We start from the raw sequence: 24,371 nt of genomic DNA on the forward strand, positions 1-24,371 counted from the left end.
TCATCAACGACAAACAAAGAAACAAAAACTCATAGACACAGACAACACTTAGTGGGTGAGGGGGGAGAGAGAGAGGTAGAAGAGGGAAAAGGGGGTCAAATACATGGCGATGGAAGGAGAACTGACTCGGGATGGTGAACACACAGTGAAATATATACAAGATGTATTATGGAAATGTACACTTGAAACCCATATGATTTCACTAACCAATATCACCCCAATGAATATATAAGACAAAACAAAACAATATTATATCAAAGAAATAAAAAAGAAAGAAATCTGAAACGCAAGGGAAAGAAGCTAATATAACTAACCTTGGGACAGTAATACCCCATGATGTCATTTGAAGCCCGTGCGGTTGACTTAGGAATCACCAAATTTTCTCTTGGAGCAGGATTTCCACTGAGGAGTAACTCAGTATTCAAACTCCCAACACATGGTGGCTCAAGGACTCCCCTCCTAAGAGCAGTGCTGAGAAACTCCTTGGGCTGTTCCTTTGCCTGAAGATCGGTTCTAGCCTCTGCCAGTCTTTCATTAGCACTGTGAAGATTGTAAGACACAAAGCTTTGAATGTTATTTTTCCTGAATGACTTGCATTTTTTTCAAGCTGCCATAATAAATAGTAAAAGGAATTTCCCATTAAACAGCATTTTAACATTGAAAATGCGTCAGGGCAGACCTACCATGCACAAGGATAGGTTTCAAATTATCCTAAACAAGCACATATGTTTCTATGGGGACACCAGACTAAGAAGAAATTCAAAGTAGGGAGGGGAGGAAACGGGCTATCAGTGACATCCACGGCTTCACAGATAATACTTGCTGCCTTCTACAATGGCTGAACCAATAAGATTCTTGAAGATTGCCATGAGACATACATAGCAAACGAGTTTAGAATTTTTAAAAAATCCCACCAAGATATTTTCAAGCCTTTGCAGTCACCGCCCTTGGGTAACGCCCTCATTACCATGAGGACTGAGGTGTCATTTAGAACAACAGCCTCTGGGGGAGAAGGAGGGAGCCTGGTTGGTGATCCTACTGAATGAAACCGCTCAGCAGGCCTGTAGCTTATAATATAACACTGTGGCCAAGGCGCTGGGCGTGGGCTCTGCGCTTCCTGCCTCCACACACCCCCTCAGGCTCACCACCTTATCTTTTTAGCCACTTCTTGGGTTATACTACCCTCACCCCTACGTTGTTAATCCTCTGCTATATTTCACATGTATGCCTTTGTGGACATCAGAAAGACTAGAAAGAAGAGCTTGTCTGAAAGCGACCTCTAGAGATAATAACACAGAGCACAATGGAGACAGTACATGTACCAAGTGCCAGAACATGCGGAGTACTTAACCCTTTGGGTTTAAGTTGTTATCTTATAATAAATAGTTACCTCACTAAAAACTATTTAGGGGAATTCTGACAAGAAATTTTATAATAAATAGCGTTGTCTAAATCATAAAGCTTCAAAAACACTTTGCTTAAAGACTGGTAGATCAGATTAACTGTATGAAAACCGCGAGAAGGAGAAATACAATCATGTAAAACCAAAAATGGAGAGAGATGCAAATGTCCTGAACTAACTAACATTTTAAAAGTAATTTATTCACTAACATCATTTTCCAAAATTATACTATTTAGTAAGCTTTCATTTCCTATCAATCTCGGGAATCTGCCTGGATAAAAATTATACTTTAGAGGCAAATTAATGAGCTCGATTGATTTTCTCTGACTTTGTTTGGACTTACTTGTTTAGTTTGTTTTCCAATGATGTGATAAGTTTTAATTCCTCTAGGTAGAGGTGTTTACATTCTTCCAATTCTATTTTACGAGAAGTTTCCACTTTGGAGAGTTCAGATTCCAGACGTTTAATTCTGAGTTCCATGTCACTTAGGGAAGCGCCATCATGGTCATTTAATGGGTGTACGTTTTTTTGAGATGCTGCTTGTTCCTAAAGCCAACAGAAAGGATACATTTTAAAAATAATTATAAACTGAATAATTACAGTCTATTTGTATTCTTTAGTTTTAAGTCAATGATTTGGACGGCAATTTAAATGTGAAAAAAGCTGAAGTTTAAAATATTTATCATCAATACGGAATAAAATAAATCTGAATCATGAAAATATTTTGAATCATCTCATCTAACAATTCCAATAAGAGAATCAATTTTAAATTTTAAAAATTGAACAATATGACTTAATAATCTAAGAATATGGTGCATTTTATTTTCTGTATTTCCTAATAGTCTCGTTTTATATCAATTGGTCTTAAAAATCAAACGATTTTTCAGAAAGAACAAATCTCAAACATCAACTGAGTGACAATAATGATGGGAACTGAAATATTAAAAAGGAGAAGCAAATACCACCTTTGTTCCAGAAATCTAAAAAAAATAAAATAAAAACAACTGCCATTAAGGGGAGTAGAAGAATCACATACACTATGCATATTGAAAACGTAATTTGCAGCAAAATGAATTAAGACGTGTTAAAAATTAATGAATTAACCTGTAAAAATAGATTTAAAAATTTTTTTCTACTACATCCTGTCTTGCTCAGTCTTCAATATCCCAGAATTTACTGTGTTCTGCTTCACTCTTTTCTACCACATTTGTGACTATATGAATTTTGAGGTTTAATAATTTTTATCTCCACTCTTTTTATTCTCACTTTTTCACATGACTTTTGTACTCCTTTCATAGATAATAACTCTTGTTTAAGATTGATTTTCTTCAATAAGCTATAGATACCTTTTTATAAAAAAACTTTTTAAAACAAATTTTTTTTTTATAACTGGGGAACAGTGTTTTTTCCAGGACCCATCAACTCCCTGTCAAGTAACAGTTTCCAATCTAGTTGTGGGATGCGCAGCTCAGCTCCAAGTCAAATTGTTCTCTTCAATCTACTAGTTATGGAGGGTACAGCTCACTGACCCATGCGGGAATCGAACCGGCAACCTTGGTGTTATGAGCACTGCGCTCTAACCACTGAACCAACTGGCCGGCCGCCCACTGGGGGCTCAGCTCCAAGCTCCAGCCATTGTTTTCAACCTAGTTGTGGAGGGTGTAGCTAACTGGTCCATGTGGGAATCGAACCATCGACCTTCGTTACCAAGGATTGGAACCAGCACGATGCTCTAACCATGGAGCCAACTGGCCACCCCACAGATGGAGACATTCTGAAGATGCAGTTTCCAGTTTTGCTTTGAGAGCCTCATTCTGAATGAGTAAGATAGTATGATTTGGTTACGAAGGAAGTTGACTGAGAATAGTCTAACCCCAAACCAGTATCAACTTGTGAAATAAACTCAGTTGCCATAAAATGTCATCCATACTATAGTAGATCCTTGGAATGTGGAAACTTGAATTACTCAGAATGGAGAACAAAGAGAAAAGCACCAGGAGACTCAAAAATGTATCCTTTATTGTCATCAACTTTGCCACACAACATCTGTACTTGATTTTCTACGATTTCCTGAATGATTGGTTCATGTTTTTCTTCTATAAAATCACTGTAAGTCACCTCTGAGTTGATAGTCTCTCACCTGTTCCCCATTTTAACTGTCCATAATTTCTTACGAAGTTGTAGGGAGTTACGAGTAACTCATCTTGAGATAGTTAGGTCTCCGTCAGCTACAAATGTTTCATGGTAATTTGAATTGCTTTCAAGAAGAAATGATTCCCAAGGTTAAGGAGAAATCACATCTCACACTGTGATGTTTAGTGAGATGATCGCTACATTTTTTTCAACAACAAAAAAGTGTCTTAATTTGATAATGCTATCTTGTAATCCTCTCTTTCCACAATATACAAGAACATCCTAAACAGCAATAATAACAACAAATCTGCTGGAATTTCAGTGATACTGAGTTGGGTAGAACTACTTTCCTGTAGATACAATGCTTATTTTGTAAGATGAGGTGATTGGATAGATGTAGTGTTTTTAAAACATGGCTACAAATTCTTGACATTTCTCCATGAAATTCCCTCCCTTTTAATATGTGCTGGCCTTAGGAAGTAACTGGATTCTAGTGCATGGAATAGGGCAGAACTGCTGTGAGAATGCTATGCCTGCGGCAGAAAATGTGATATAGGTTCCATCTGACTTTCTCTCGGGAAGCTCGCCCTGAGAACCCAGCCACCATGTTGTGCAGATGAAGAAGCCCAGGACACACAGTGAGGCCTCCTACAGATGTTCGCGCTGAGACGGCCCCAGTGGGCATCCCGGCCAAAACCCCGCTTCAACTGCTACACGTGTGTGTAACAGCCTTTAGATGATTCTCATTCGCAGCTTCATGGCAACGCAGCTGATGCCAAGTGGAACAGAAATGAGCTAGTCTGACTGAGCTTCACTCAACTGCATTACTGGTGAACAAAACAGATGCTGTTTTGAGCCACTAGCTTTTGAGTTGGTTTCTTGAGCAGCAATGAACAACTGGCATTGATACTGATATTCAAAATGGTGTGAGCCACAAAGAAAAGCAATCTAAAACCTGTAGGAGTGCCTTTCCACCAGGAGGTAGGTGGAACCCGAAAGGATGTGGAGAAGAATGAGAACGACACCCACAAGAGCCTCCAAGAGACGGTTATTGGGGGCTTGCGGGCCCCTAAAGAGGCTGGCCACAAAGACTTCTCAGCTAGTGAAGAAAATGAGTCTGAAATCCGGATGAAAGGGGACTTTTGCTGTGAAGTAACCAAGTAAAATCCATGAGATACATGAGCTAACGAAAGACTGTGAACTGTAAAGGAACCAGGACTTATTGTGTTCAAATGTGTTTCCCATTACAGCCTCTCCCACATGCCCTGTTGTCAAATCATGCTAAAATAAAGAAATGGCTTCTGAGTGAAGATCAAATTCGCTGTGCTCCCAGGAAGACATGATCTACGGATGAGGACAAGACTGTAAAGCCTTCCTCAAGACTTCGAAAGAGTTAAGGTGGGGCCTTAAATTCCTGGAAGGCTCTTAAGAGGAAAAGAATTTTATAGGCATGGTCCTACAACAGCTACAGGAAGCCCAAGAGCTTATCTCAAAACGATGTATGACGGTGGCTTTTCTAATGGCACGAACCCCAAGAAACTCTCACGCAACTCCAAGTTTTTAGGATAGTCAAGTAGCAAAAAACCACCTTGTTACCTTGGACTAATAAAAACCAAGAGAGTGAAAAATAGAGGAGGCCTGTGGGTCTTAGACATTTGGGTGGAGGAATGACGCTGAGGGAAGAGCTGCAAGCACAGGTCATTTCTTATGAAAAGGACAGAACAAAGAGCTCACAGGGGACAGCCAAGGGCCATGGAGAAGCATTGGCATGATTAGGACTAAGTCCTAATCAAAGAACGGACAGCACACATCAGGCTGTATTTCAGAATTGCTATGGACTAACGTGCCTTCCACTTTCTATTTCTGCAGGGGAAACTTCAGCAGTCGAGCAGAATGTTGGGTGTGTGGGTGGTAGATAACTTGTCTCTTCCTTTCTCATGTTTTCATATTGAAAGGAATTGTCCTCAAGGAGCTTTATCCTAGAAACCAAAACCCAGGCCCTTCACCCCCATTTGCACCAGACTAAGATGGTGAAATCTTAGATTCGAACCTGAGCCTGATGCCATTAAATTGAGACCTGTGGCGAGTATTGTGTAGGGATGAGTGTATTTTCCATGTGGGGGGAATGTAAAGAATTGTGGCCAGTGGACAGATCAAGGTGGTTTTTAAATGTGTCCGTAAATTTTGAAATATTCATTGCATAAAACCACTAGAATATGGGTCAACATTAGTGACTGGCTCCTAATGAACAGAATATGTTGAAAGACATTCCCTGTGAATTCCAAGACTCCTTCACAAAGGACAACACAACTCCTGTTGGTTATGTCTCTGAGGATCTGAACCTTGGAATCCAGCCCCATGTTGTGGGGAGGCTCGGGCCACAATGCGAGCTGGGTGTTCAGGTGTAGGTCTTCCTGCTGTCTGCCCCAAACAAATCTTTTACTTGTTTCTGATTGATTAGTTACTTCCTAATTTTTAACAGCTGTACTCTTGAAATGTTTTCTTTGGATGGGTGAAATATTTATTCCATTAATTATATATGAAGCTAAAGGTACAACTATGCATCTCAATGTGTTTCTGAGAATGTGGGATCTATGCCAAGAACAAGACTGGCACCAGTGTTTCAGAAAAGAACCGGGTCAAACAGAATCTACTTTTCAATTGCAAGATGATGGATTAGAGAGATTTCTAAAGAGGAAAGCAGATGGTCCAAGTTTCATCTTCTCCTTCCTAGACAGTGAAATCTATGGAAGAGGCTATGGATTAGGAGATAGACAAAATGAAGAAAGTTGTCCACCAAGTATCAGATCCTATTACCGACATTTGATGGAAATGGGAGTGAAAGGGAGGCACTGGGTTAAAGATTAATGTTTTGAATGAAGAAAACAAAAGGAATGAGTCGACTTTGTAAGCCTAATATCCCATCATGTCATAAGGTCACCAAGGTCTGCGGGCCACAGGCTCCATCCAGAAGCAAAACATCTCCATAGAAGTGGAATTAAAGATATTCACCTACATTGACATTTTATTATTCCATAAGGCATCTGGTAATATGCAAGATGACTGGGGAAGCGTTCTCATAACATTTGATTTGGTAATGGCGTAAGGACAGATCTATAGACCAATAAATTGGAAAAGATGATCCAAAAATTAACCCTCATATATATAGTCAAGTGATTTTTGACAAGGGTGCCGAAAAATCCAGTTGGGCATGAACAGTCTTTTGAACTAACGATACTGGTTCTACTGGATATCCACATGCAAAAGAAAAATTAAACCTCTACATCATACCATATATAAAATTATTTCAAAAGGTAAAAACCAAAACTATAAAAGCTTTGAAGAAGCTTCATGTCTTCATGACTGGAGTTGGCAATCGTGTCTTAGATATGACAGTACCAAACAAAAGTAGATAACTGGACTTCATTAAAATAAAAAAAAAAAACTCTATGCTTTAAAGGACACCATTGAAAAACTGAAAAGGCAAGCTAATGAGAGGGAGAAATATTTGAAAATCCTATATCTGATAATCGATTTGTATCTAGGATATATAAAGAATTATTACAATTCAACAAGAAAAAGACGAATCAATTTTAATGGGCAATGGAATTGAATCATCAGTTCTTCAAAGAAGTTATACAAATGGACAATAAGCAAGTGAAAAGATAGCTCAGCATCATTAGTCATCAGAAAATACATCAAAACCACAATATGGAGCAGAGAGTTCACTAGTGGTTCCCTAGGGCTAGGAAGAGTGGGAAGGGCAGACGGGCACACGGTGAAGGCTAACAGTACACAGATAGTTTCCAGGGTGATGAAAATGTTGTAAAACTGATTGTGATGATGACTGCATAAAGCTTTGAATACACTAAAAGCCACTGCTCTGCATACTTTAAATGAGTGAACTGCATGCTATGTTCATTACATCTCCTTGAAGCTGTTACGAAAGAAAGGAAGGAAGGAAGGAAGGAAGGAAAGAAGGAAGGAAGGAAGGAAGGAAGGAAGGAAGGAAGGAAGGAAGGAAGGAAGGAAAGAAGGAAGGAAGGAAGGAAGGAAGGAAGAGCAGTGCTGGCACCACCAGAGACCAGTAGCAGCAGCAGAAATACTTCTCCAGCCTCCACCCACAGCACAGTGCTACCAGGGCCACGGGGAACCAGGTGGGCTCAGTGGACTCAAGACAGGCTCTCCCTGACCACCCCCTTCTCCTGTTCCCTCCCACGGTGCTGGTGCCCAGACTCCCTGGTGATCTGGATACAGCGGCAACACCCATCACCCTGGTCACCCAGGCCAGCACTCCCACACTCACAGCTAAGCCCCCACACCTGGACCCCCCAGGCTCAAGTAGCACCAGTGAGAGACAACAGAAACTGTGCTATTGCATCAGCTACTGAAAAACAAAACAGAGACGTCTAATTATCTAGCTGCTGAATTGCTCGAATCAAAATGTACGTAAATAAGAAAGTGTTCACTACTTCAAATGAGCCTGCAGAAGAACAAGCTATCCAGCAGCATGAACAACCAAGGTGACATGGTAACACTGAGAGAAGATGACACTTCTCCAGAAACCAAGTCAAAGTCATGAAGATTGTGATCTCTGTGACCGAGATTTCAAAACAGCAGTCATGAAGAATCTCAATGAGATACAAGAAAACTCACAAGGCAGTTCAACGAATTCAGGAGTAAAATTAACGAACAGAAGGAGTACTTTATCTAAGATATGAAAACTATAAAAAAGGTCCAAACAGAAATCCTGGAGCTGAATGAAGAACTTAAGAAATGAGATTAAAAATGGACATTTTAATAACAATATTACACAAAGAAAACAAGTTGCTATTAAAGATGCCATATCATTGCCACCTCAGTCATCAATTATTCAAGTGATGCCAAAATGTACAGATATTGGAGTATTACGCAGCCATAAAGAAAAAAGAAATCTTACCATTTGCAACAACATGGATGGATCTAGAGAACATTATGTTAAGCGAAATAAGTCAGAAAGAGAAAGACAAGTACCATATGATCTCACTTATATGCGGAATGTAAAGAAAAGAATCAGTGAATGAACTAATCAGAAACAGTTCTGGGGACAAAGAGGAAAAAGCTGAGGGTTGTTAGATGGGGGGGGGATAAGGGGGACGGTGAGGGGATTAGAAAACAGTCGGTAACCACAAAATGGCCTCAGGGTTTTTGAAAAATAATTTCGGGAACGTAATCAATAATGTTGTAAAGATTTTGTAGGGTATCTGATGGACACAGGTCCCATCTGGGAGACCACCTCAGGGAAGATGTAGATGCTTGATCAATGTACTACTGTACGCCCAAAGCTGAACAATAATGAATGCCAACTATAATTTTATATATATAATGTGAAGGCTCGGTGCAAGGTCGGAGGGATAGTGGAAGGGGAAATGGGGGAGGAGGGGTTCACAGTGTGAGGGCAATAAATGATGAACGTCTAAGTATTACCTTGTCTTGTGCACCTGAAACTAATTAAAAAAAATTCTAGAGCTACAACTTCTATTTCTTTTTAATCTCCTTAAATCTCCATTTAAAAAAAAAGATGTACAGATATAAGTGAACTTCATTTTAAAAATTCAAATATTTGCTCAATTTACCTCTTTAGAAAATGTACTGTTGCTTAGCAAGATATTTTATTTTATTATTACTTTTTAAGCAAAACATTTTAACTCATCAAAATAAAAAATGCTATAAGTAAAATAGAAATTAAGGATGTACTATTATGTACAAAGAGAACAACTTTTAACTTAGAAAGAACAAATTAATCTTTTCAGTGTTACAAGTTTGCAGAATTCATAACAAGGATTTACCTCGGTTTCATGGAAATAAGAAACATCAACCTATAGTTAGTGAATGTCAATCATTCACTTACGCTTAGGGGTGGCAAAACTGGGCTGTAGGAAAACTAAAATTGTTATAAACCATCGCCAAATTAAAACCAATGCAGAAGTAAGCCAAAGCATCTCAAAGCATACCATTCGTTGTTAGGCAATAACATTTCATTTGTAAAATCTAATTGAAAAGCAGCTTTTCCAGAAATTTAAAATGTGTCAGTTAATTACATTTATTGAATACAGTTAATGACAGGTAGCTCTTAAAACATGGGAGATGCAGGGACTTACAAAAGATTGTAAAATTTCTGTCTCCTTCCTACATTAACACACATAATTATGCCTTTCACATTGTGTGCATTAGTCAATGAAACAACTGAGAATCTCACCAAGTTAAGAACAAGAATTATATCGGACATCTGAAACCCAAAGGAAAGAAGATAATATAACTAACCTTCATGAAGTAGGTGAACGTGTCATTATTATTAGAAGTCTGTGGGGTTGACCTAGGAATCACCGACTGTTCTCTTGGAGCGAGATTTCCTCGAGGTAGGAACCCATCACTTATCCTTCCAATACAAGGTGGCAGCAGGACAGGCCTCCCAGGAGCGCGGCTGAGTAAAGTGTTCCGTGGTGTCTTCATGAGAAGCTGGGCTCTCATCTCTGCCAGCGTGTCATTAGCACTGTGAAGATTGTAAGAACAAAGGCTTAGTATTTTATTTTTCCTGAATGACTTGCATTTTTTTCAAGTTGCCATAATAAATAGTAAAAGAAATTTCCCATTAAACAGCATTTTTTTTTAATTTTTTTTTATTTTTATTTTTTTTTTGGTTTTTGAGAGCCCACTGGCCCATGTGGGAATCGAACCGGCAGCCTTCGGAGTTAGGAGCATAGAGCTCTAACCACCTGCACCACCCGGCCGGCCCCCATTAAACAGCATTTTAACATTGAAAATGCGTCAGGGCAGACCTACCATGCACAAGGATAGGTTTCAAATTATCCTAAACAAGCACATATGTTTCTATGGGGATGCCAGACTAAGAAGAAATTCAAAGTAGGGAGGGGAGGAAAAGGGCTATCAGTGACATCCACGGCTTCACAGATAATACTTGCTGCCTTCTGCAATGGCTGAACCAATAAGATTCTTGAGGATTGCCATGAGACATACATAGCAAACGAGTTTAGAATTTTTTAGAAATCCCGGGGGAGATAAAAAAAAATGGCGGCGTGAGGTGAGCCTCTGTAACGCTCCCCTGGAATTTACAACGAATCGGACAACAATAACTCCACAAAGGACTCCTTGCACAGCAGACAGGCAAGACGAAGAGGCCGACTACTGAATTCACCTCCAGGTGGGTGAATCGCGCGAGCGGGGGAGGAGGGAGAGGAGAAGTGCGGAGACGGAGCCGCGCGGGCGCAGGACACAGACCTAGCTCAGTGCTCGGAGCCCGCTGCGCCCGGATCTTCCGCAACTGCGGGAGAGGGAAGGACTCGGACTGCTAGGGCTCCTCTTACGGCCCACAGGGCTGAGGGGGCAGCATACAAAACCGCTGAACCCAACGATCACGGCAGACCTCGGAGCAAAGACTGAGGGAAGAGGGCTGAAATCGGTGGTTTAAGCCCTCACTGCCGAGCGGAGAACGGAAGCCTTAGGCACGGAGACTAGCCGCCCCCTCCTTACCCTCCCAGAGCTCGCCCCGCCCCCACCAGCCCGGTGCTAGAAGCGATAAAGTAGCAGTGTCGGATCAAAGGACAGAATATTTGCTGCTCTGAGAACTGTGGACCGCAGACACAGATTCGCAGCTCAACTAGTTCTGGCAAAGGGGAGGGAGCTGTGGAAGCAGGACTGGCTGTGGTGGTGGTCGCCGCCATTGCTCTGGGCCACCTCTCACAACTCACCCCGCCCCTGGCCCCACCTATCTGGGCGGATCCCTGCGGGAGTAAACAGAACTGCTGAAACAAACGGGCTCTGAATCTGGTGCACAAAGAGCTTTGGAACTCCAAAAGCTCTTCGCATACCTATCAACCTGTTGCAGAAGACACTCCTGTAGATGTCTAGGAAGAGAAATAGTAAATCAGTGATTGCCATGAATAACCAAGGCAACAAGATAGCTCAGAAAGAAAATGAAAAGTCTCCAGAAAAGGAACTTAGAGATACGGACCTTTGTGATTTAAATGACAGAGAATTCAAGATCGCAATTCTGAAAAAACTGAACGAGATGCAAGAAAACACAGAAAGGCAGTTTAATGAACTCAGAAACACAATCAAAGAACACCATGAACATTTTACAAAAGAGATTGAAATCTTGAAAAAGAACCAAATAGAATTTCTGGAGATTAAGAACTCAATAGAAGAAATTAACAATAAAATATCCAGCTTAGGTAGTAGAGTTGACCAGATGGAGGAAAGAATCAGTGACATCGAAGATAGGAACCTGGAATTTACACAGAGGGAAGAAGAAAGAGACTTGAGACTTAAAAGAAATGAAAGAACTCTACAAGAACTTTCTGACTCCATCAGAAAGAGCAATATAAGAATAATGGGCATACCAGAAGGAGAAGAAAGAGGGAAGGGAACAGAGAATATATTCAAACAAATCGTCGATGAGAACTTCCCAAAGTTGTGGACAGAACTGGATCCTCGAATCCAAGAAGCAAATAGAACACCCAATTACCTCAATCCCAACAGGCCTTCACCAAGGCACATTGTATTGAAGCTGTCTAAAATCAATGACAAAGAAAGAATCCTCAAGGCAGCCAGGGAAAAGAAGACGGTAACTTACAAAGGAAAGCCCATTAGATTATCATCAGATTTTTCAGCAGAAACTCTACAAGCTAGGAGGGAATGGAACCAAATATTCAAACTATTGAAAGAGAGAAATCATGAGCCAAGAATAATATATCCAGCAAAGATCTCTTTTAGATATGAAGGAGGAATAAAGACCTTTCCAGACATCCAGAAGCTGAGGGAATTTTCTAATACACAACCTGCACTACAAGAAATACTAAAGGAGGCTATTAGACCACCATCAACAGGGACAACTTGTGGCAACCGAAACATAAAAAGGGGGAGCGTAAAGGCCTGAACTGGAATATGGGAATAGAGAAAGTAAGCGTACTGAAGAAACTGGAATACTCTAAATATCAAACTTTCTTTTACATAAACTCAAGGGTAACCACTCAAAAAACATCCAATCTGAAATATATACTGTAATAAAAGAAGAAACAGAGGGAAACATCATAGAATACCACCACACAGAAATAACAGACAACAACAAAAAGGCAAAGAAACAATGGAGACACAGCCTTACCAGAAAACTAAAGACAGAATGACAGGAAATCCTCACATATCAATAATCACCCTAAATGTAAATGGACTGAACTCACCAATAAAGAGACACAGAGTAGCAGATTGGATCAAAAAACTAAACCCAACCATATGCTGCCTACAAGAGACACATCTCAGCTACAAGGACAAGCATAGACTCAAAGTGAAAGGGTGGAAATTGACACGCCAAGCAAATGGTACCCAGAGAAAATCAGGTGTAGCCATAATGATTTCCGATGAAACAGACTTCAGGGTGAAAAAGATAACAAGAGACAAAGATGGACATTTCATAATGGTAAAGGGGACTATACAACAAGAAGACATAACAGTCATCAATATTTATGCCCCCAATCAGGGAGCACCGAAATATACCAAGCAACTACTAACAGAACTAAAGGGAGAAATTGACCAAAACACAATTATACTAGGGGACTTAAATACATCATTGACAGCTATGGATAGATCATCCAAACAGAAGATAAATAACGAAATCGCAGCCCTAAATGACACATTAGATGAATTGGACATCATTGACATATATAGAGCACTTCATCCTAAAACATCAGACTATACATTCTTTTCTAGGGTACATGGAACATTCTGAAGGATAGACCATATATTGGGACACAAAATCAGCCTCAGCAAATTTAAGAAGATTGAAATCATACCAAGCATATTCTCTGATCACAAAGCTTTGAAATTGGATATCAACTGCAAAAAGAAAGCAGGAAAAAACACAAATACATGGAGATTAAACAACATACTATTAAAGAACGACTGGGTCAAAGAAGAAATTAGAGGAGAGCTCAAAAGATACATAGAAACAAATGACAATGAAAATACATCCTACCAAAATTTTTGGGATGCCGCGAAAGCAGTTTTAAGAGGGAAATTTATATCATTACAGGCCTATCTCAAGAAACAAGAAAAATCCCAAATAAATAACCTCATGTTACACCTTAAAAAACTAGAAAAAGAAGAACAAGCGAAACCCAAGGTCAGCAGAAGAAAGGAAATAACAAAAATCAGAGCAGAACTAAATGAAATAGAGAACAAAAAGACAATAGAAAAAATTAATGTGACAAAAAGCTGGTTCTTTGAAAAGATTAACAAAATCGACAAACCCTTGGCTAGACTCACTAAGATAAAAAGAGAGAAGACACTAATTAACAAAATCAGAAGTGAAAAAGGGGAAGTTATCGCGGACACCACAGAAATACAAAGGATTATCCAAGAATACTATGAAGGACTATATGCCACCAAATTTAATAACTTAGAAGAAATGGACAAGTTCTTAGAAACATATAGCCTTCCAAGGCTGAATCATGAAGAACTGGAAAATCTTAACAGGCCGATCACCAGTAACGAAATTGAATCAGTCATCAAAAACCTTCCCAAAATCAAAAGTCCTGGACCAGATGGCTTCACCAGTGAATTCTACCAAACCTTCAAAGAGGATCTAATACCAATCCTGCTCAAACTCTTCCAAAAAATTGAAGAAGAGTCAGTACTCCCTAACTCATTTTATGAGGCCAACATTACCCTGATACCAAAACCTGGTAAGGACAACACAAAAAAAGAAAACTACAGACCTATATCTCTGATGAATACAGATGCTAAAATGCTAAACAAAATTCTAGGAAATCGAATACAACAATGCATTAAAAAGATTATTCATCACGACCAAGTGGGGTTCATCCCCGGGGCACAAGGATGGTTCAACATTCGCAAATCCATCAATGTGATACATCACATAAACAAAATAAAGGACAAAAATCATATGATTCTATCAATTGATGCAGAAAAAGCATTTGATAAGATACAACATCCATTTATGATTAAAACACTTACTAAAATTGGTATAGAAGGAAAATACCTCAACAAAATAAAGGCCATATACGACAAGCCCTCAGCTAATCTCATAATTAATGGTGAAAAGCTGAAGCCCTTTGCTCTACGTTCAGGAACACGACAAGGATGTCCCCTATCACCTCTGCTTTTCAACATAGTGTTGGAAGTCCTCGCCAGAGCTATCAGGCAAGAGAAAGAAATAAAAGGCATCCAAATTGGGAATGAAGAAGTTAAATTGTCACTCTTTGCAGATGACATGATGCTATATATAGAAAACCCTAAAGACTCCACCGAAAAGCTATTAGAAACAATCAATGAATACAGTAAAGTTGCTGGCTACAAAATCAACGTACAAAAGTCTATTGCTTTCTTATATACCAACAATGAAATCTCAGAAAAAGAGATAGAAAAAAACAATTCCTTTTGCAATTGCAGCAAAAAGAATAAAATACCTAGGAATAAACTTAACCAAGGATGTGAAGGATTTATATGCTGAAAACTATAAGACATTTTTGAAAGAAATTGAAGAAGACACAAAGAAATGGAAAGACATTCCGTGCTCATGGATTGGAAGAATCAACATAGTTTAAATGGCCATATTACCCAAAGCCATATACAGATTTAATGCAATCCCCATTAAAATCCCAATGGCATTTTTTAAAGAAATAGAACAAAAAATCATCAGATTTGTTTGGAACCACAAAAGACCCCGAATAGCCATAGCAATATTAAAAAAAAAGAACAATACTGGAGGTATCACACTCCCTGATTTTTCCTTGTACTACAGGGCTACAATAATCAAAACAGCTTGGTATTGGCGGAAAAACAGACACATAGACCAATGGAATAGAATTGAGAACCCAGAAATAAAACCACATAAATATGGACAGATAATTTTTGACAAAGAAGCTAAAAACATACAATGGAGAAAAGACAGCCTCTTCAATAAATGGTGCTGGCAGAATTGGATAGCTACGTGCAAAAGAATGAAACTGGACTGCTATCTGTCACCATGTACCAAAATTAATTCAAAATGGATCAAAGACTTAAGCATAAGACCTGACACAATAAACTGCATTGAAGAAAACATAGGTACTAAACTTATGGACCTTGGGTTCAAAGAGCATTTTATGAATTTGACTCCAAAGGCAATGGAAGTAAAAACTAAAATAAACAAATGGGATTATATGAAACTGAAAAGCTTCTGCACAGCAAAATAAACTATTGACAAAATAATGAGGCAACCAACTGAATGGGAGAAGATTTTCGCAAACAGTTCCTCTGATAAGGGGCTAATATCCAAAATATACAAGGAACTCATGAAACTCAACAACAAAAAAACAAACAACCCAATTGAAAAATGGACAGAGGACCTGAAGAGACATTTTTCCAAAGAGGATATACAAATGGCAAATAGACATATGAAGAAATGCTCAACATCGCTAATCATCAGAGAAATGCAAATGAAAACCACAATGAGATATCACCTCACCCCAGTCAGAATGGCTTTCATCAACAAAACAAATAGTAACAAGTGTTGGAGAGGCTGTGGAGAAAAAGGAACTCTCATACACTGTTGGTGGGAATGCAGACTGGTGCAGCCGCTATGGAAGGCAGTGTGGAGGTTCCTCAAGAAATTACGAATAGAATTACCATATGACCCAGCAATCGCTCTCCTGGGTTTCTACCCCAAAAATATAAAAGCATTTCTCTATAGAGGCACGTGTACTCCAATGTTCATTGCAGCTTTGTTTACGGTGGCCAAGACATGGAAACAACCAAAATGTCCTTTGATAGATGAATGGGTAAAGAAGTTGTGGTACATATACACAATGGAATACTATTCGGCGTTAAGGAAAGATGATATAGGAGCATTTGTGACAACATGGATGGATCTCGAGAGAATAATGCTAAGTGAAATAAGTCAGACAGAAAAAGCAGAGAACCCTATGATTTCACTGATATGTGGTATATAAACCAAAAAGAACAAGACAAACAAATGAGAAACAAAAACTCATAGACACAGACAATAATTTAGTGGTTACCAGAGGGTAAGGGGGTGGGGGGTGGGTGATGAGGGTAAAGGGGATCAAATATATGGTGATGGAAGGAGAACTGACTCTGGGTGGTGAACACGCAATGGGATTTATAGACGATGTAATACAGAATTGTACACCTGAAATCTATGTAAATTTACTAACAATTGTCACCCCAATAAAATTAATTAAAAAAAAAATCCCACCAAGATATTTTCAAGCCTTTGCTGTCCCCGCCCTTGGGTAACGACCTCATTACCCTGAGGACTGAGGTGTCATGTAGAACAGCAGCCTCTGGGGGAGAAGGAGGGAGCCTGGTGGGTGATCCGACTGAACCGAAACCGCTCAGCAGGCCTGTAGCTTATAATATAACACTGTGACCAAGGCGCTGGGCGTGGGCTCTGCGCTTTCTGTCTTCCACACACCCCCTCAGGCTCACCACCTTATCTTTTTAGCCACTTCTTGGGTTATACTACCCTCACCCCTACGTTGTTAACCCTCTGCTATATTTCACATATATGCCTTTGTGGACATCAGAAAGACTAGAAAGAAGAGCTTGTCTGAAAGCGACCTCTAGAGATAATAACACAGAGCACAATGGAGACAGTACATGTACCAAGTGCCAGAATATGCGGAGTACTTAACCCTTTTGGTTTAAGTTGTTATCTTATAATAAATAGTTACCTCATTAAAAACTATTTAGGGGAATTCTGACAAGAAATTTTATAATAAATAGCGTTGTCTAAATCATAAAGCTTCAAAAACACTTTGCTTAAAGACTGGTAGATCAGATTAACTCTATGAAAACCGCGAGAAGGAAAAATACAATCATGTAAAACCAAAAATGGAGAGAGATGCAAATGTCCTGAACTAACTAACATTTTAAAAGTAATTTATTCACTAACATCATTTTCCAAAATTATACTATTTAGTAAGCTTTCATTTCCTATCAATCTCAGGAATCTGCCTGGATAAAAATTATACTTTAGAGGCAAATTAATGAGCTCGATTGATTTTCTCTGACTTTGGACTTACTTGTTTAGTTTGTTTTCCAATGATGATCTAAGTTTTAATTCCTCTAGGTAGAGGTGTTTACATTCTTCCAATTCTATTTTACAAGAAGTTTTCACTTTGAAGAGTTCAGATTCCAGACGTTTAAATCTGAGTTCCATGTCACTTATGTAAGCGCCAACATGGTCATTTAACGGGTGTACGTTTTTTTGAGATGCTGCTGGTTCCTAAAGCCAACGGAAAGGATACATTTTAAAAATAATTATAAACTGAATAATTACAGTCTGTTAGTATTCTTTAGTTTTAAGTCAATGATTTGGACGGCAATTTAAATGTGAAAAAAGCTGAAGTTTAAAATATTTATCATCAATACGGAATAAAATAAATCTGAATCATGAAAATATTTTGAATCATCTCATCTAACAATTCCAATAAGAGAATCAATTTTAAATTTTAAAAATTGAACAATATGACTTAATAATCTAAGAATATGGTGCATTTTATTTTCTTTATTTCCTAATAGTCTCGTTTTATATCAATTGGTCTTAAAAATCAAATGATTATCCAGAAAGAACAAATCTCAAAGATCAATTGAGTGATAATAATGATGGGAACTGAAATATTTAAAAGGAGAAGCAAATAGCACCTTAGTTCCAGAAAATCTAAAAAAATAAAAAATAAAAACAACTGCCATTAAGGGGAGTAGAAGAATCACATACACTATGCATATCGAAAACGTAATTTGCAGCAAAATGAATTAAGGTGTGTTAAAAATCAATGAATTAACCTGTAAAAATAGATTTAAAAACTTTTTCTACTACATCCTGTCTTGCTCAGTCTTCAATATCCCAGAATTTACTGTGTTCTGCTTCACTCTTTTCTACCACATTCGTGACTATATGAATTTTGAGGTTTAATAATTTTTATCTCCACTCTTTTTATTCTCTACTTTTTCACATGACTTTTGTACTCCTTTCATAGATAATAACTCCTGTTTAAGATTGATTTTCTTCAACAAGGTATAGATATCTTTTTTTAAAAACACTTTTTAAAACAAATTTTTTTTTTATAATTGGGGAACAGTGTTTTTTCCAGGACCCATCAACTCCCTGTCAAGTAACAGTTTCCAATCTAGTTGTGGGATGCGCAGCTCAGCTCCAAGTCAAATTGTTCTCTTCAATCTACTAGTTATGGAGGGTACAGCTCACTGACCCATGCGGGAATCGAACCGGCAACCTTGGTGTTATGAGCACTGCGCTCTAACCACTGAACCAACTGGCCGGCCGCCCACTGGGGGCTCAGCTCCAAGCTCCAGCCATTGTTTTCAACCTAGTTGTGGAGGGTGTAGCTAACTGGTCCATGTGGGAATCGAACCAGCGACCTTCGTTACCGAGGATTGTAACCAGCACGATGCTCTAACCATGGAGCCAACTGGCCACCCCACAGATGGAGACATTCTGAAGATGCAGTTTCCAGTTTTGCTTTGAGAGCCTCATTCTGAATGAGTAAGATAGTATGATTTGGTTACGAAGGAAGTTGACTGAGAATAGTCTAACCCCAAACCAGTATCAACTTGTGAAATAAACTCAGTTGCCATAAAATGTCATCCGTACTGTAGTAGATCCTTATTATGTGGAAACTTGCATTACTCAGAATGAAGAACAAAGAGAAAAGCACCAGGAGACTCAAAAATGTATCCTTTATTGTCATCGACTTTGCCACACAACATCTGTACTTGATTTTCTACGATTTCCTGAATGATTGGTTCACGTTTTTCTTCTATAAAATGACTGTAAGTCACCTTTGAGTTGATAGTCTCTCACCTGTTCCCCATTTTAACTCTCCGTAATTTCTTACGAAGTTGTAGGGAGTTACGAGTAACTCATCTTGAGTTAGTTAGGCCTCCGTCAGCTACAAATGTTTCATGGTAATTTGAATTGCTTTCAAGAAGAAATGATTCCCAAGGTTAAGGAGAAATCACATCTCACACTGTGAATGTTTAGTGAGATGATCGCTACATTTTTTTCAACAACAAAAAAGTGTCTTAATTCGATAATGCTATCTTGTAATCCTCTTTCCACAGTATACAAGAACATCCTAAACAGCAATAATAACAACAACAAATCTGCTGGAATTTCAGTGATACTGAGTTGCGTAGAACTACTTTCCTTAGATACAATGCTTATTTGGTAAGATGAGGTGAGTGGATGGATGTAGTGTTTTTAAAACATGGCTACAAATTCTTGACATTTCTCCATGAAATTCCCTCCCTTTTAATATGTGCTGGCCTTAGGAAGTAACTGGATTCTAGTGCATGGAATAGGGCAGAACTGCTGTGAGAATGCTATGCCTGCGGCAGAAAATGTGATACAGCTTCCATCTGTATCTCAGGGAAGCTCGCCCTGAGAACCCAGCCACCATGTTGTGCAGATGAAGAAGCCCAGGACACACAGTGAGGCCTCCTACAGATGTTCGCGCTGAGACGGCCCCAGTGGGCATCCCGGCCAAAACCCCGCTTCAACTGCTACACGTGTGTGTAACAGCCTTTAGATGATTCTCATTCGCAGCTTCATGGCAACGCAGCTGATGCCAAGTGGAACAGAAATGAGCTAGTCTCACTGAGCTTCACTCAACTGCATTACTGGTGAACAAAACAGATGCTGTTTTGAGCCACTAGCTTTTGAGTTGGTTTCTTGAGCAGCAATGAACAACTGGCATTGATACTGATATTCAAAATGGTGTGAGGCCACAAAGAAAAGCAATCTAAAACCTGTAGGAGTGCCTTTCCACCAGGAGGTAGGTGGAACCCGAAAGGATGTGGAGAAGAATGAGAACGACACCCACAAGAGCCTCCAAGAGACGGTTATTGGGGGCTTGCGGGCCCCTAAAGAGGCTGGCCACAAAGACTTCTCAGCTAGTGAAGAAAATGAGTCTGAAATCCGGATAAAAGGGGACTTTTGCTGTGAAGTAACCAAGTAACATCCATGAGATACATGAGCTAACAAAAGACTGTGAACTGTAAAGGAACCAGGACTTATTGTGTTCAAATGTGTTTCCCAATTACAGCCTCTCCCACATGCCCTGTTGTCAAATCATGCTAAAATGAAGAAATGGCTTCTGAGTGAAGATCAAATTCGCTGTGCTCCCAGGAAGACATGATCTACGGATGAGGACAAGACTGTAAAGCCTTCCTCAAGACTTCGAAAGAGTTAAGGTGGGGCCTTAAATCCTGGAAGGCTCTTAAAAGGAAAATAATTTTATAGGCATGGTCCTACAACAGCTACAGGAAGCCCAAGAGCTTATCTCAAAACAATTTATGACGGTGGCTTTTCTAATGGCACGAACCCCAATAAACTCTCACGCAACTCCAAGTTTTTAGGATAATCAAGTAGCAAAAAACCACCTTGTTACCTTGGACTAATAAAAACCAAGAGAGTGAAAAATAAGAGGAGGCTTGTGGGTCTTAGACATTTGGGTGGAGGAATGACTCTGAGGGAAGAGCTGCAAGCACAGGTCATTTCTTATGAAAAGGACAGAACAAAGAGCTCACAGGGGACAGCAAAGGGCCATGGAGAGCATTGGCATGATTAGGACTAAGTCCTAATCAAAGAACGGACAGCACACATCAGGCTGTATTTCAGAATTGCTATGGACTAACGTGCCTTCCACTTTCTATTTCTGCAGGGGAAACTTCAGCAGTCGAGCAGAATGTTGGGTGTGTGGGTGGTAGATAACTTGTCTCTTCCTTTCTCATGTTTTCATATTGAAAGGAATTGTCCTCAAGGAGCTTTATCCTAGAAACCAAAACCCAGGCCCTTCACCCCCATTTGCACCAGACTAAGATGGTAAAATCTTAGATTCGAACCTGAGCCTGATGCCATTAAATTGAGACTTGTGGCGAGTATTGCGTAGGGATGAGTGTATTTTCCATGTGGGGGGAATATAAAGAATTGTGGCCAGTGGACAGATCAAGGTGGTTTTTAAATGTGTCCGTAAATTTTGAAATATTCATTGCATAAAACCACTGGAGTATGGGTCAACATTAGTGACTTGCTCCTAATGAACAGAATATGTTGAAAGACATTTCGTGTGAATTCCAAGACTCCTTCACAAAGGGCAACACAGCTCCTGTTGGTTATGTCTCTGAGGATCTGAACCTTGGAATCCAGCCCCGTGTTGTGGGGAGGCTCGGGCCACAATGCGAGCCGGGTGTTCAGGTGTAGTTGTTCCTGCTGTCTCCTCCAGCTAGAGAGCCGACCAACAGTAGGCACCAACTACCGGACACATTGCTGTACAAACTTTCAAATGATTGCAGCCTCCAGCCATCGAGCTGCCCCAATTGAAGCTGAGGGGAACGGAGACAGATGGCCTTGGCCACACTCTTCTTAAGTATGGATCTGTGAGTCAAATAACTGTTGTTTATTTCAACCACTCCATTGGAGAGTTAAGGAAAAAATAGCCACACCTTCTGGATTAAAAAAAGAGATAATAGTAAACGTAACTTATAAGTTATTAATTACAGTTATCTTCTTTTATTGCACTTTGCTGTATTCTGTTTTGCAACTATGTTTTACAAATTGAAAGCTTTGGACAATCATGCATTTAGCAAGTGTATGAATACCACTTTTCCGACCAAGTTGGATTATGTTTGGCAGTTTAGCAATGAAGTACTTTTTAATTAAGGTATGTACACTGTTTATTTAGACATAATGTTACCACACACTTGATAGACTACAGACTAGTGTAAAATAAATTTATATGCACAATTCTTGTGATTCACTTTATTGGGTTACTAGTGTATTGCTGTGGTTGGAACCAAATCTGCAATATCTCCGAGGTATGCCTTTAGTCTCCTTTATGGTGTAATCTAAGTAATGTGGAGATTGACTTATTAATGACACACAATGCTAAAGAGAAGAAGCAGTGAATACAAAAAAGGCATAAGAAGTTTCTCAAGGGTTCCCTTCAATGACAGCTAGGCAGGTAGGCATCTTTAGAAGCTTCCCTCAACGTACAGGATAAGGAAGACTGGCAAGGAGACATATGATTTCTAGTATGATAGTTGTAAAACTAGAAATAGCCAGTTAATAACCAAAATCAAACCTTTTTCCTGATTTCCATTCCCTAAAATTCTAAAAGAGATAGGCAGCTTTCAATATTTATTCATCAATCTAGTACTCAATCTTCACTTCCTTTTCCTCGGTGAGAAAATAGAGAGCATTATGGAATAATTTTTAATCTCAGTAGTAAAACAATCATAGTGTCCTCTGGCACTATTTAAATACAATCTCTCCTTTACCATACTTCAAGCTTGTTTGTATGAAAAGGGAAGACCATGTCTTCTGAATCTTATACTGAAATGCTTCTCCGTATCACATAAAAAGGCTTTGACATTTTACAATTCACATCACGAATCTATTATTTGTTTCTGATTGATTAATTACTTCCTGAATTTTAACAGCTGTACTTTTGAAATGTTTTCTTTGGATGGGATGAAATATTTATTCCATTAATTATATATGAAGCTAAAGGTACAACTATGCATCTCAATGTGTTTCTGAGAATGTAGGATCTATGCCAAGAACAAGATTGGCACCAGTGTTTCAGAAAAGAACCGGGTCAAACAGAATCTACTTTTCAATTGCAAGATGATGGATTAGAGAGATTTCTAAAGAGGAAAGCAGATGGTCCAGGTTTCATCTTCTCTTTCCTAGACAGTGAAATCTATGGAAGAGGCTATGGATTAGGAGATAGACAAAATGAAGAAAGTTGTCCACCAAGTATCAGATCTAATTACCGACATTTGATGGAAATGGGAGGGAAAGGGAAGCACTGGGTTAAAGATTAATGTTTTGAATGAAGAAAACAAAAGGAATGAGTCGACTTTGTAAGCCTAATATCCCATCATGTCATAAGATCACCAAGGTCTGCGGGCCACAGTCTCCATCCAGAAGCAAAACATCTCCACAGAAGTGGAATTAAAGATATTCCCCTACATTGACATTTTATTATTCCATAAGGCATCTGGTAATATGCAAGATGACTGGGGAAGCGTTCTCATAACATTTGATTTGGTAATGGCGTAAGGACAGATCTATAGATCAATGAATCAAAATTAAGGATCCGGAAATTAACCTCATATGTAGAGCCGAGTGATTTTTGACAAGGGTGCTAAAAAATCCAATTGGATGTGAATAGTCTTTTGAGCAAATGATACTGGATCAACTGGGTATCCACATGCAAAAGAAAAAATTAGAGCTCTACATCATACCAGATATAAAAAGTATCTCAAAATGTAAAAGCTAAAATTATAAAAGCTTAGAAGAAAGCATAGGTATACGTCTTCATGAAAGAGTTCGTAATTGAGTGTTTAAAAAAATAGATTAACTGGACTCCATTAAAATAAAATGCTTCTGTGCTTTAAAGGATACCATTGAAAGACTAAATAAGCAAGCTAATGAAAGGGAGAAATATTTGAAAATCCTATATCTGATAAGCGATTTGTATCCAGGATATATAAAGAACTCTTACAATTCAACAAGAAAGAGACAGTGCAATTTTAAAAGGGCAAAGGAATTGAAACAACAGTTTTTCAAAAAAGTTATACAAATGGATAATAAGCATGGGAAAAGATTGCTCAGCATCATTATTCATCAGAAAAAACTACATCAAAACCACAATATGGAGCAGAGAGTTCACTAGTGGTTCCTTAGGGCTAGGAAGAGTGGGAAGGGCAGACTGGCACACGGTGAAGGCTAACA

At 39.0% G+C, this 24,371-nt stretch overlaps 1 protein-coding gene across 1 annotated transcript in view; it reads right to left on the reverse strand.

Annotated features, from left to right (window-relative positions):
- Positions 1-314: 314 nt before the first annotated feature.
- Positions 315-24,371, reverse strand: part of LOC308495729 (ankyrin repeat domain-containing protein 26-like) — a gene marked incomplete at its 3' end in the record, with an annotated part of 46,709 nt that continues 22,652 nt past the window's right edge. Inside the window, exons 8-11 of the mRNA XM_081080714.1 lie at positions 17,635-17,837; positions 9,839-10,067; positions 1,746-1,948; positions 315-540 (exon numbers count right to left, since the gene is read on the reverse strand). Of these exons, the coding sequence (XP_080936840.1) occupies positions 315-540; positions 1,746-1,948; positions 9,839-10,067; positions 17,635-17,837 (861 nt within the window). The remainder of the gene's footprint in view (positions 541-1,745; positions 1,949-9,838; positions 10,068-17,634; positions 17,838-24,371) is intronic.

This window comes from Rhinolophus hipposideros (assembly GCF_964194185.1).
Source record: "Rhinolophus hipposideros genome assembly, contig: HAP1_SCAFFOLD_219, whole genome shotgun sequence".
NCBI lineage: Eukaryota > Metazoa > Chordata > Mammalia > Chiroptera > Rhinolophidae > Rhinolophus > Rhinolophus hipposideros.